At 37.3% G+C, this 13,395-nt stretch overlaps 1 protein-coding gene across 11 annotated transcripts in view; it reads left to right on the forward strand.

Moving 5' to 3' along the window:
- nbeal1 (neurobeachin-like 1) overlaps nt 1-13,395 on the forward strand; it is a 214,191-nt gene that overhangs the window by 69,448 nt on the left and 131,348 nt on the right. For 10 of the 11 annotated variants that reach the window (XM_048533953.2, XM_059647081.1, XM_048533951.2 and 7 more), the window contains exons 3-5: nt 8,427-8,588; nt 9,854-9,935; nt 10,854-10,981. In XM_048533953.2, the coding sequence (XP_048389910.2) occupies nt 8,427-8,588; nt 9,854-9,935; nt 10,854-10,981 (372 nt within the window). Of the gene's footprint in view, nt 1-8,426; nt 8,589-9,853; nt 9,936-10,853; nt 10,982-13,395 lie in introns of those variants that run through there. The other variant, XM_048533958.2, reaches the window with a different exon arrangement.

A 13,395-nucleotide genomic window follows, 5' to 3' on the forward strand; every position in this document is an offset into this window, starting at 1 on the left:
AGCAGTGCATTTCGGAGACTCTCTGCTCTGAAAAAAGAACAACCTGACATTACTGTGTAAAATGAATTGTCTTAATATTGCCATAAATTATTGGCTTGTAGTTGTCTGCTTAGTTGAAGGAGTGTCACAGCAGACAGTGAAATTTAGTAGACAACCAATAATGCCATCTTTCATATTCTAAACCGATCTGGGCTTTTGTAATACCAGTGGTGTGGAGAACTCCAGATACTAAACAATAGTGACGTATAAGCACTGAAATCTAAAATTCACGAGTATCCTTATTAGTTTGTACAGATGTAATGATATTATGTTTAATCTTTTGACCTTTGTGCCCTAATAGACAAGTGTTTGATCTATGACTTCATTTCAGTACTAGGGCTCGTGAACTCAATTCTTGCAAGGGGAAAGATTATTTCTATTTTGTTGAATGAGTTCTTCACATGATTGTCGTCAACCCAAGCTGTGTTGGTCTGGCTCTGGTAATAATTTGACAATAATAGTGGTAATCAGTTTAACACTTTGGTCTGATTGAGAAAACTGTTAAATCATTGTGCAGAAATGTGACAGAGCAGAGTTCAATGACCAGTTGCTTGAAGGAGGGAGTGACTTGTATTTTGAGTATGGTTTTTATACATAGTCACTGCTGGTATGTTTGTTGAGTCATGATCTCTTGACCCAGTAATGTCAGTAGTAATTCGTCAAATATTTTTTCATTAAATATTCCCAGTGAAAGACCAATTAGCTCATTATGCATCTTTGGAAGAACTATCACTTTAGTGCCACACATGTTGCACTTTCTCCAGACCCCTACATAAATATAAGTCTGTTTTAAAGATTACAGCTGAATTTAACTAGTGCATTCAAGATACTAACAACTCTATATTTAACAAAAATCTAATTCACCCTCTAGCCCTTTTGGTTGCCTCTGACTGGTTTCTTCTGTAATATTACAGTCCCTCAAACTTTCTCTCCATTAATTAAATATCTTTGAAACATTTTTGAAGTATCCGTTCTTGAGTTATTTGCAGTGTGGTTCTTTAGAAAAGTGTTGACAGGTGTTTGACGAAGTCTTGGATGGATGCTTATAAGAAATAGTTTTTTATCCTCCCTACTGATAGAGGGATGGTGAGTTCTGTGCTATTAGGCATTGTCAGTATGATTGAGAAATTCCAGAATAAACTCAGTTTGTTAAAAAAAAATTGAGGACTAGCGTGTTATTGGATCACCCACTGGAGAGGTCACCTATCTGGGATAGCTTATACTGAAGATATTTTTAGGACATTGTTTAATAGTATAGTTGCAAGCACTGTTGTAAATATTAAGTTTGCTCACATACTTTGCTAGGTATTTTGTCATCCATTCTGTAATGTCAACTGCAAAGCTGTTCTAGCCAGAAGCAGAAAAATGCAGCCTGTTCTTGCAGGTTCAAGGACAGCTGCTATTTTTCTGTCTGACTGGCAAAGCTGTTCAATTACTAAAATACCCCAATTCCCACCTTGTGTTTGATTTCAGCGTAACCAGTTAGTACTAAATTTTATCAATCAGATTTTAATAGATGTTTATAATTTAGAAACAGGCCAACTCCACCACACTGTAGCGTCACTTGTTGACAGAATCTATGTGAACTTCACTGTCATTGTTTAGAAACAAAATGCTTTGTTTCTGTGGGGTTGCCAAATGGAAAAAAAATCTTGAAGTGACATAGGTTTGCTATGCGAGGACGGAAGTACTGTTGCAGTAAATATATTCCCCACTTTAGCAATTTCTTTCAATTATTGATGCGTGGTGAAAGAACAGAGGCAATGCATCAAATTTATAGAATAGTCACAGACCATTCAGCCCAATTGGTCTTATCCCCAAGGTTTGATTTTCCTTCACAAATGGCATCATCATCTCAATGACCATTTCAGTGTACTTTTTCACAACTTAAAACACTTCTGTTATGGGGGATTTCCTCATGCTCTACCTTTATTGACAAAAAAAGAACTTAAGCCTGTTAAATCTTTCCTAATAATTATAAGTATTAACTCTCCTGCAAATCATTTTTGCACTTTCTCCAGTCTCACTATATCCTTTTAATTAATGATTTAAAGACCAGTTCTTAGATTAGCTACTGAATTAGAAAGGGAAAGCTATAACCAGGCTCCTACTTCAATGGATTCTACTGTATGTTTGCATTATGTGGAAATTAGTTGAGATCAGGATCAGATTCAGTTGTGGTAACCTTATGACTGAAGTGCTGGTTGGCACTCATCGTCAAGATTAAGATGAAAGAGGACACTATGGAAGCATATTCATGCAGGATGCCAAATGCTTCAAGGCAGAAAGGGGGCAGCTAAAATGTGTTGTCTGTAGTTAATGAAACCACAGAAGAAATGCATTGTATTTCCCAATCAGTGTTACATTCTAAATTATTTGATACTCTTATTATGACTGAGCAAGAACACCAGTTTTAGTTTTAGTTACCAATGAAACCACAAACTATTTATAGAGTTAGATAGGCAGCAGTGGTAATTTTGAAGAATTTGGGATATTTTCTGTCTTCCTACCAGATTCAGGCTTGTTGTCTGAGTGGCTGGCTTGAGGCCTGTTTAGGGCAGTCATGTGCTTGAATAGTTCGGATGATGCAACTGACTGAAAGAGCAAAGCTTAAGCTGTTTCCAGTGGAAAATCTAAATACTGTGCATGCGTTGGCTGTTTCAAACAGTCGAAACAGCACCCTCCTTTGTTTTGGAATGACGAGATCAAATTTGTTGTTTAATTTGCATGCACATAATTTCTGTACTTTACTTAGCCACTATCAACACTGCATGAATTAATTCTTCAACAAACGCTGATCCATCTAGTCTTTCTTTCAGAAAACGTACAAATTCTATAGTATACAATATTTGTTTTGAGGCGACCTTTAATGCCATGACTCCAAATCTGCTGTGTTAAACCAAGCGATAGACTTGTAAACTGTGTGGCATCATAACTGCCCAAACCTACTAAATAATCTTCAGTTTTGCATTGGAGTTCCACATAGTTCCTTGAAAGGTTAGCTGTTGACGATATTCATTAACAACTTAAAGTGAAAATTTGTGAGAAAGTTTGTTTTAAAAAAAAGCTACCACAGTCGAAGACAGCTACCAATAAATTCATTGCGAATTTGGGAGAAGGTTTGTTATCCGGAAGAGCGGAGATAGCTTGAACCTTGTAGCTACACCTGGCAGTAACGATGAATAGCATAGATGTGTTTACGAGAAAGCTGAAGGAGTCATGTTGATAAGGTTAGATGGAAATAGACAGTGGCTTGGATAGAATGTAAGTTCCAGCATCAACTAGGTAGATGAATGGATTGTGTAATTCTATTTATGTAATTTTGCCCCACTTTGGACTGCAGTGCACTTATCTGGGCCTACTTTGGCATTCATAAGAAATCTGATTTAAAACCTTCTTGTTTAAATGAATGCTTTCAAGTTGACTTGAGCTTTGCCTGTTTTTTAGTATTGTCGATCATTTCCCATTTGATAGCATTGAGGAACTGCACATTCAATGTACTTTTGCTGCCACTGTAAAGATGGCAGACTAACCTAAATAGAGAGAGCAGTTCTCCAAAATCTGAGTTGCCAGTGCTTAACATTTGAATGGAAGGCAAGTGATGCAAATTTATTTTGCTATTTTGTGCTCATGTGCAGTTGTCTGGATGTACCCACCCCAACCTTGCTTCCTACAAGTACAACACTTCATGTCAGCTCATTTTGAGAATTAATTGATTACCAACCCTTTTAAGAGATTGGGGCAGTAAGGTTTGTAAATGACTTGTACTCAGGGAGATTTCTTGAGATGATTTCCAGGCAAATTAATATACATTGAAATTTTAACCTAGGTGTGATTGAAGTAACTTCAAATGGTGTTACCACTAGACAATGCTAACGCTGTGTCTGATAAACATTGCTCCAAATTTCTCCAATTATTTTAAATCTGTCACCTCTGACTTCCAACCCACTTCGCAGAAGAAATGGTTTCCCCCTCCTTACTGATCAAAAATACTCATAATTTTGAATGCTTGTTTTCAGTCTCCCCTTAACTTTCACTGCTCTAAGCTGAATGACCTAGGGTTTCTAAAATCTGCTAACAAATGAAGTGCCTCTTCTTTGATTGTCTCCTTAAATGATTTGACATTCTTTCTGAAATCTAGTGGCCAGAGTTGGACACACACTTCAACTCAGGGCTAACTAGTGGACAATATGCAACGTAAGTGTATGTTTCTGAAAAGAAATGATCCCTCTCTGACTGGATAGGGGAGTTATAGGCTTGTGAAAATGGGAGATAAAGGTATTAGCAATTCTAACATGGATGGGTTGATTAAACAGCATTTCCTCATTACAAATGCAAGGCGTGAATCTTCATCTAGATGATAACATAAAGTGCAAACTTTTGACATAAAACCTGCAAGCCTTTTATTTGGAAACTGATGTTTATAAGATATGCACTGTGAAGCCTGGATTTTTATTGCTGATATCCTAGCATTGGAATTTAATTCCATCCTCTACTTTGAATAATTCCTCAGGTGTGCTCCTGTAGCAAAACTTCCTTGTATCTTTGCAAAGAAACCCTCTTTCCTGCTGTTACCACGCATAGGCATGGACCTCTCATATTAAAGTTGACCTTTCTCCAAATGTTCTCTGTAACTGTAACACTATATTCTGCATTTGTTCTATTACCATGGTACTTATGTGAGCTATGATTTGTCTGAATAGCAGGCAAAACGATACTTCTCACTGCATTTCAGTATGTGTCAATAATAAATCAATCAGATGAAAACCTATTGCCTTGGATTTGCTAAAAGAGCTTTTTTTCATCGGGTTCTTGTTATTTGGAATCTGACTGAAAAATACTGAATAACTGGAAAAAACACCATTGAAAAGAAAATTTGTGAGTTTCTCAAGAAACACTGTGCTTTACAATAGAATCCCACAGCACAGAAGAAGACAGTTTGTCCTCTCATTCTGAAGCTGGCTTTAAAAAGAACTATATTAGTCCCATTCTCCAGCATTCTCCCCAGATTCCTGCAAAGTTTTCCCCCATAAAATAGTTACCCAAATCCCTTGACAGTTACTTGTGACTCTTTTTTTCCACCACCCATTCAGTTGGTATGTTCCAGATCAGCATAACTAGCAAACATAAAATAAACAAAAATTCCCTGAGCTCTCTTCTGGTTCTTTTTCCCATTACCTTAGATGCATATCTTCTAATTCCAGCTCTCCTTTTTTAGAAATGGTTTCTTGCTGCACCTTGTATCAAAACCCCTCATAGTTTGAAAATGATTGTTAACAGCATTGACCTATCCACATTCAACTAATTTTGCAGTAGGGTGAAGCTGTTGCTATTTTTGTTTTGGCTGGTGTCAATTTGATGATCTTGAACTGCTCCACATCACTGATACAGCGTATGATTTTTCCTTGGCAACTGAACAAGACTCTGATCAGAATAAAGTTAAATTTATTTTAAAAAAGAATTATCTGGAGCTTGGTTGCAGTAGCAGATTTCTTCAGTCTCCCTCACGTTAGTTGAAATCATTAAGAGCATTGTCTGTTGGGGTAGTTGCTGTTGTGGAACAATATATTCCACATTGTCAGTAGAGACGGTGGAATAGTGTTAATTGCATGACTTTTTTTTTGTTTCCTATTTCATATGGGTGGGCATTGCTGGCACAGCAGCATTTGTTGCCCATTCCCAAATGCTCTTGAACTCAGGCTTGTTTGGCCATTTCAGAGGACGGTCAAGAATGAACCACACCACCGTGCATCTGGAGTCACGTAAAACAGCAGATTTCCTTTACTAAGCAACATGAGGGAACTATTTTTACTTTCATGGTCACCATTTCTGAGACTAGCTTTATGGAGGTATTTTTAATCAACCTGTTGAGAGAGGTTATTGCACACCAGTAGAGCAGGTGAGACTTGAACACAAGCCTTTGGATTAGAGATAGAAAGACTGCCACTGCACCCAAGAGCCCCTTGAACTAACTTTATATTCCAGAGTTGTGAATTGAATTTACCAACTGTGATATTGTCTCCCCTTTGTCACTGGGCTAATAACCCAGAGGCCAGACTAATGTTCTGGGGACATTGGTTGAAATCCGACCATGACAACTGGTAGAATTTAAAGTTCAATTAATTAAAAAGGAAATCAGAAAGGCAGTGTGAGTAAAGTAACTGTGAAACTACTGGATTGACATAAAATCACATCTGGTTCACTGATGTCCTTTCCAAAGGAAATCTATTGTCTTTACCTGGTCTTATCTATAGTTGACTCCAGACCCACAGCAATATTCTCCAGCATCTGTAATCTCGAATTCTCCAGCAATAGCAGTTCCCATTATCTCTGATACAATTTTAGCTTTAGTGCTCCTAAGATGCTGCTTGGCCTGCTGTGTTCATCCAGCTCCACACTTTGTTACCACAGCAATACGGTTGGCTCTTAACTGATCTCTTAGAAAATAAGACCAAAATTTGTTGCCCATCCTATCAGCCATAGCTCACATGTCACTGGTAAATTTAAGAACAAAGCTCAAGCCCCTCCAACGTTGTTCACTGACTTAAATACAGCCTCCCCACCTGGTCCACTTCTTTATATTACACTGCTAAATGTGATTATCATAAATTAACTTTTTTTTAATTGTAGGGTTTCAATTCTGTATGTTATTGTTCCCTCCTCTTTTGCTACGTTGAGAGTTCCAAGTCCCACTCCAGAACTTGGAATGCATAATCTAGACTGGCATTCCAGTGCAGTACTGAGTGAGTGCTGCACAATTAGACGTGCCATCTTGCAGATAAACTGTCTCTTTCTTTCTGGTGGCTGTAAAAGATCCCGTAGCACCATTTCAATGAAGAACTGCGAGTTCATCCTGATAGATTTTTAATCAGCCTGCTCAAATCTGTTATGACTGGAAGTGTGGTAGAGGGAGGTTCAACTGAGGCATTCAAGAAACCATTGGATGATTTTTGCTTTTAAAAACAAAATGTGTAAGGTCAAATAACCCTACCGAGACCAGTATCTTGTCACCAGGTCACTTCTTATTTTGACGTGGGGAGCCTTTGACACTGATCCAGCTTCCTCAGAGCCAGCTCCCAGAGTGAACAAAACCTGTGGCACCCCTGTTTATAACGATCAGCCAGGGGTCTCTGAATAGTACCAGCCCCAATCGGGGAACTCATATTCTATGATGTCCACCTGGCAAAATGTTTCAACCGCTACACACAGATATGGGGCAAAAGTAAGAAATTGGCACGAGCTAATGATTCCCGTTTAATGAGCTGGGATAGGCACAACGGGCTGAATAGTCTCCTTATGCAATGCAAAACTTTTGTGATTCTCAGATTCTGTGACTTGAACCTAGGCTGTTCATCTCAGTCACTGCCACTACACCACAAGAGCTCTAGTGTTTGTCCTGATAAACTGAAAAGTATTTATCCCTCAATTAATGTCTCTGCATTAGACTGTTGGGCCAATATTAATTGTCATTTCTCAGAACTTTCTACACATAATCTACTACTATTTTTCTGTGTAATTACATGTCAAGATTACATAACTCTGGTGATCTATTGTTTTTGATTGGTGATGCAATGTACTATGGGCTTGACGGTGCTCAGATGCAAAATGAAGGTCAGATCCCTGAATTTTTTTGGCCCCTGCCCTGGTCCAGTGGCAAAATAGGAACAAAGGCTATTCAGCTTCTCAAATCAGTTCTGCTATTCAATGAGATCATGACTGATCTGTCACCTAACCCCACTAGCTACCTTTAGCCCATATCCCCTAATATTTTGGCTAACAAAAATTTATCTATCTCCAATTTAAAATTAACAAGTGATCATCTATCCACTGTTGTTTGTAGAAGAGAGTTTCAAACCTCTGCCACCCTTTGTGTGTAGAAGGCCTTCCCGGTATCTCTCCTGACAGTCTGGCCCCAATTCTCAGACTATGTCCTCTATTTCGAGAATCCCCAACCAGTGGAAATAGTTTATCTTAGTCTACCCTGTCTTTTCCCGTTAATATCTTGAAGGCATTAATTGGATCGCCCCATAACCATCTAAATTCTGGAGAAAACAGGCCTAATTTGTATAACCTGCCCTCAGTTAACCCCTGAAGTTCGGGTATCGTGTCTAAAATGTCTGCTCCTTCAATGCATACGCCCTCCCTGGCAGCATGGTGACATCAGCTCAAACCAGTGGTTTTGCCCCTAGCCTCTGGAACCACCATCCAATGAACTGGTATTCCCAAACCATGTTGCAGTTGCAGCTACTTAATTAACTGTCCCAGTTACTTGCATCTGAATCTAAACATTTAGTTCAAAACCGTGACTTGACTCAGTAGTAGCTGAAATGTGTGTGCGCGCTCGTATATAATCTCAACGTTGATCATGTTTATTTCTGTTTCCTTAGATTGGATGACATTCCACCAGGGTTATCTTTGTTGCCTGATAACATCCTGCAGGTTCTCAGGCAGCAACAGTTGCAATGTATGCAAAAACTGTCAGATGGCCTAGAGGATGAACAGCAAGCGCTGGCACTCATTCTGGTCAAATTCCTCATTATCACCTGCAGGTATAGTTGCTGTTTTAATTATATGTAATAGATAACCTACAGAATAGAAAGGGGACTACTGGAACCTAAGAATACGAGTGTTCTGATAAAGGTTACAAACCTGAATTGTATAACTGTTCCTCCACAGATGCTGAGTGTTTCCAGCATTTTCTGTTTTATTTAAGATTTTCAACTGCTGCAATAATCTTTTTACCATGTGCTTATTGAACAGTAATGTTGTCCTTAAGGAAGAATATCCCAATGGACAGTGAAATCCCTATTTCACTTGATAACATGTATCAATGATGCTAAAGAAATAGTCTCTCTTTCTCTCTCTCTGCTCCGTTGCAGTGTTGACTGTTTCTAAGTAAACAGTTACACAGTTGATCTCAGGAGTAGCAGATATACTGGTGCAGTAGTATATAATCCCAGAAAGAACCTTCACTGAGTCTTGTTTTGATTGGATTGTGTATTGGATGGGATAGAGAGAGAGAAAAAGAAGACACAGCAGCTGAGTGCCATTTTGACCTCAACTAATACCTGTACGTGTATGGGAAAGGCTAACTGCTGAGCAATCACTAACCTTGGCACTTTAGTTTATCTTTACTTCTTTCCAAACTAATGTTTTAGCTGGCCAGTGGTAAGCATCTTTCACTGTCCTGGCTGGTTCAGCTAACTTACTTGGGAAATTTCCTCATTCATTGCCATCAACTTGAATTTATGTAGCACCATTAGCATGATGAAGTATCTGAACATGTCTTATGGGAACAATATCAGACAAAATTTGACACTGATCCTAATAAAGAGCTATTCGGTGAGGTTGATCAAACGTAGGCATTTTGAGGATTGTTATAGAGGAAGGAGAGATTAAATGTAGAGAGAATCTGGGAAGGGTATTTAGATCTTCAGGCCCAAGCGGCTGAAGGCGTGACCTTTAGTTACAAGACAAAGGAATGGGAGACTGTAATGGAGTTAAGAAGTAAAGGAGTGCTGAGGTCCCAGGGATTTGTGGGACTGGAGGAAGTTACAGCGTGGAAGGTGCAAGACCAGTGAGGAATCTGAATTTGACAATCAGAATTTTAAATTCAAAGCTGCACTGGGCATTTTCTAATTGCAAGGCTCTGATTTTGCACCAGATAAACTCATTGGTCCATTTGATAACCCAATAATTTAGACTCTAGGCTTAGTTTCTATTATTTATGCATGATCTTTGGTTCTTTCTGTTTTGTTTGAGCTTTATTAGAACAGCGTAAATTATAATTTGGGTCATTCCGTTTGTTTCCAAGGAATTTGGCTAATGTCGAGGAGATTGGAACCTGCTCCTATATTAATCATGTTATTACTATGGCTACAGTTTACATTCAGCAGGTAAGTGATGATAATAAACTTACCTTTTAGCGTTTTCACAATTAATTCGTAGCTTTAAATAGTTCCATTACCTTACAACAACATGTCTGTTTATAAATTGAGACAAAAATGTAATTTCTTAGCAAGTTGAGACAAAAGTGTTATTTATTAGCAAGAAAACTTTTGAGATTAATTTTTTTGCGGGCTTGAACTAGTTTTCGTGCATGTCCCACTCCTGATTCTTTTTTTTTGTCTTCGGGAGTTGATAGGCCAGACTGTTCCTTCTGTACCGGAATGACTACCTGCAAACATTTGCGAAACAAAACCTTATGTGATACTTGGGTTTGGAGACAATTATGGCAAAATGTGAATTCTTTAATACTAGCTGATTTGTGAAATTGTCAAATTATTGAAGACAAAATGTTCTTTAAATTTGCAAAAAAAAGTCTGCCTAGAATTATAAATTTCTGATGAGGAATCGTCATTCTTTGTTCAATTAAAAAAAGCAAATCCTGAAATAACAGATGTCTAATAACTAATATTTGATGAAGTTTCTTATGGTAGTATGATGTTTTGTTGCAGTGTTGGTAGGAGCTGTCAACAAACACTAAGCAGCAGTCTAGCGAAATTGAAGTTTCTTTAAACGTGGAAGCAGAATATTGCAGATGCTGGAAATCTGAAATAAAAATTGAGGAACTGTTGGGAATACCCAGCACGTTTGGCAACATTGGTGGGGAGAGAAAAACAGGATTAAAGTTTCAGACTAATGATGACCCTTTGTCAATGAAGTGTTATCATTGTCCTGAAATGCTACTGATTTGTTCCACAGATGCTTCCCGACTTGTTCAGTTTTTCCAGCAATTTTTTTTATTGAAAGCGTTTTAAAATATTGGTAACCTGCTGTGTTTGATGTTTTCCTTAATATTCTTTTATTACAAGTTAAAAAGCAAGACCAAAGAAAAGGAAATGGCAGATCTAACTCCAGCTGAAGATTTTGCACGACATGCGCTTACCTTTTGTGAGAGTTTATATGACCCATATCGAAACTGGAGACACAGAGCAGCTGGGTAAGTGGTTCAAAATTCCAAAATAAACAAAGCTAAGCTGGATTTATTTCTGAACGTTCTTCTTATTTTAAAATGTGCTATTTTTGAGCTTAATGCATAGGAAGATCTTATAATTTATATATTCAATTACCATTTGTGCATAATTAACAATGAGTGTCAATAGCCTCATCATTATTTTGGCAGCAAATTCTGTCTTAGTGTGTTTAATTCATTATAATAAAAAAGTCCCCCAGGCCTCCCTCAACAATGAATAAATGTTTCTGCTGTGGTCAAAATGGTGAATATTTGTATGTGGCTTTTAGTTTTGTCAAGCCAAGTAGTAGTTTATAATGTTTTTCCATAATGTGCTCTTCCGACTTGAAAGAGCAGAGTTGAGTTGTGTCAGCATCCTGCTGGCATTTTCTGTGTCATCATCTGGAACATATCGAAAAGGCTTTGCTGGGTTTATCTGTACCGATTTAAAATTGCACTGATTATGAATATCTCCAGCAACAACTTACATTTATACGGTTCCTTTTAATTTCTAATAAATGTCAGAAATAATCCAACAGTGAGCCGCATTAGGAGATATAAAGACAAGTTATTTAAAAGCTTGGTAAAAGAGGGATTTTTAAGGAATGCCCTGTTATAGGAAAGATAGGTGGAGAAGTTTTGAATAGGAATTCCTGCTACACAGTTGAAGACATGGCCGTTGATGTTGAGGAAAAGTTCAGGAGGCAAGCATTGAAAAATTACAGCATTCTTAGACAGTTGGAACGGGTCAAAGATGGGTCGGGCATGGTCATGGAAGGATTTGAATCAAAGAGGACGATTCGAAATTTGAGTTATTTGTGAACCGGTACCGAATGTAGGTCAGTGAGCAGGTTGTAGATTGGGATTTCATGCAAATTAACATACGAGAAACAAAGTTATGGATGCACAGTGTCATATTGAAATTGAATTAAATGTGATAAAATGGCAGCTAATTAATTCTGTTTAAGAGACTTAAAAATAATTACATCCTTTAAACACTTGAGATTATAATGGAGTCAAAGAACCCATATCTCTGTTCAAAACAATGAGACATTGGTAATACAAGAATTGGCATTAGATTCAATTTTTTCCTCCGATATATTCTTCCAGTAGGATGTCAAACATGTCTGAGCCAGTGCATTAATCACTTGGCATTACCTCTTGAATATGATTTATTTGCTTTTTATTAGAAAGTGGTAGAGTCTACTTAGGTTAGGAGGTGAGATTTTCAGTTGTATCACAAAAGATTTAATTTCAGCTGGAGAAAGCAGGAATGTGGTTTGAAAATGTTAGGATATTGTTCAAATAAAATGTATTTTTCATTTCTGTATTAATAATTATGCAGCAGGGCATTCATTATCATTTTTGTCAATGATTTTATAAGGAGAACAAGTGATTAATTACTATACTTATAAAATCTTAATAGAGGCAAATGAAAATTGTTCAATGGTGTTCAGCTGTGTCAAATTATAATTGCCCTTTGGCTAACATTCGTGCTCAATATTTTTAAATGTCTTTTATTATGTGCATAAATTCTTGTCAAATTATAGTCTATAGTCACTATCTAAGATCTAAATATACTCGTTACTTCAGGTGTCATGTGCGATTTGGTAAATTAGAAGTGACAGGCATGTATTTTAAGTAACAGTTATCAAAGTTAGATCTTGCATGAATACCTGTGCTTACAGTCTGTATGTGCCAGAAATATTCATTGCAAATAAAACCTGTAATTTTTCTGAAGGAAAATTGTCATTTGGGCTTAGAATTAAGGGTGTGAACTTGATAGGTAACCACTTTTAAAGACATCTGTGACTTCAATTTTCAGATTTCTATACATTTTTAATGGTGTGTGGACTGGATGAATAATCTTGATTTGAACCTTTACTTCATGAAAGCAAAGTATAAACAATGTTTTGGGAACAACATCACTGACAAATTAAGACCCTTGGATGCTAGGAAGGCAAAGTATCTGGTGACATAGTGATTGTCATTTGATTGAAATGGTACCTAATTAAAAACTTACAGGAGTGTCCTTTTATTCTACCATTTGACCAAGAAATAGAAGGAACTTTTGGTCTGAAAGTGTGTTGACTCAGCTGCAGAAAGCCTTTCTGTTCTAATTGTTTCACCTTTTAGCCAGTTCTAATTCTTGACCAATTAAGTTGTTGAGATTTTTCTTTTATACATGTGAACTGTGTGCTGATGTGTGAAAATAATTTCTCAATTCTTTATGATCGAGACAAGCTACTTAATGTCTTTCAATGAATACCATAATCTGTTTCTTTGTAACATACAAGTACTTTTTGGTCCGCTTCAGCTGCACTTTAAATTGATGACTTGCTACTGACTTTGGCTAGCAGTATGTTTGAATCTGACTTGGACCATTGAAGTACAAACTCAGT

Source organism: Stegostoma tigrinum, chromosome 7 (genome assembly GCF_030684315.1).
Source record: "Stegostoma tigrinum isolate sSteTig4 chromosome 7, sSteTig4.hap1, whole genome shotgun sequence".
Classification (NCBI taxonomy): domain Eukaryota; kingdom Metazoa; phylum Chordata; class Chondrichthyes; order Orectolobiformes; family Stegostomatidae; genus Stegostoma; species Stegostoma tigrinum.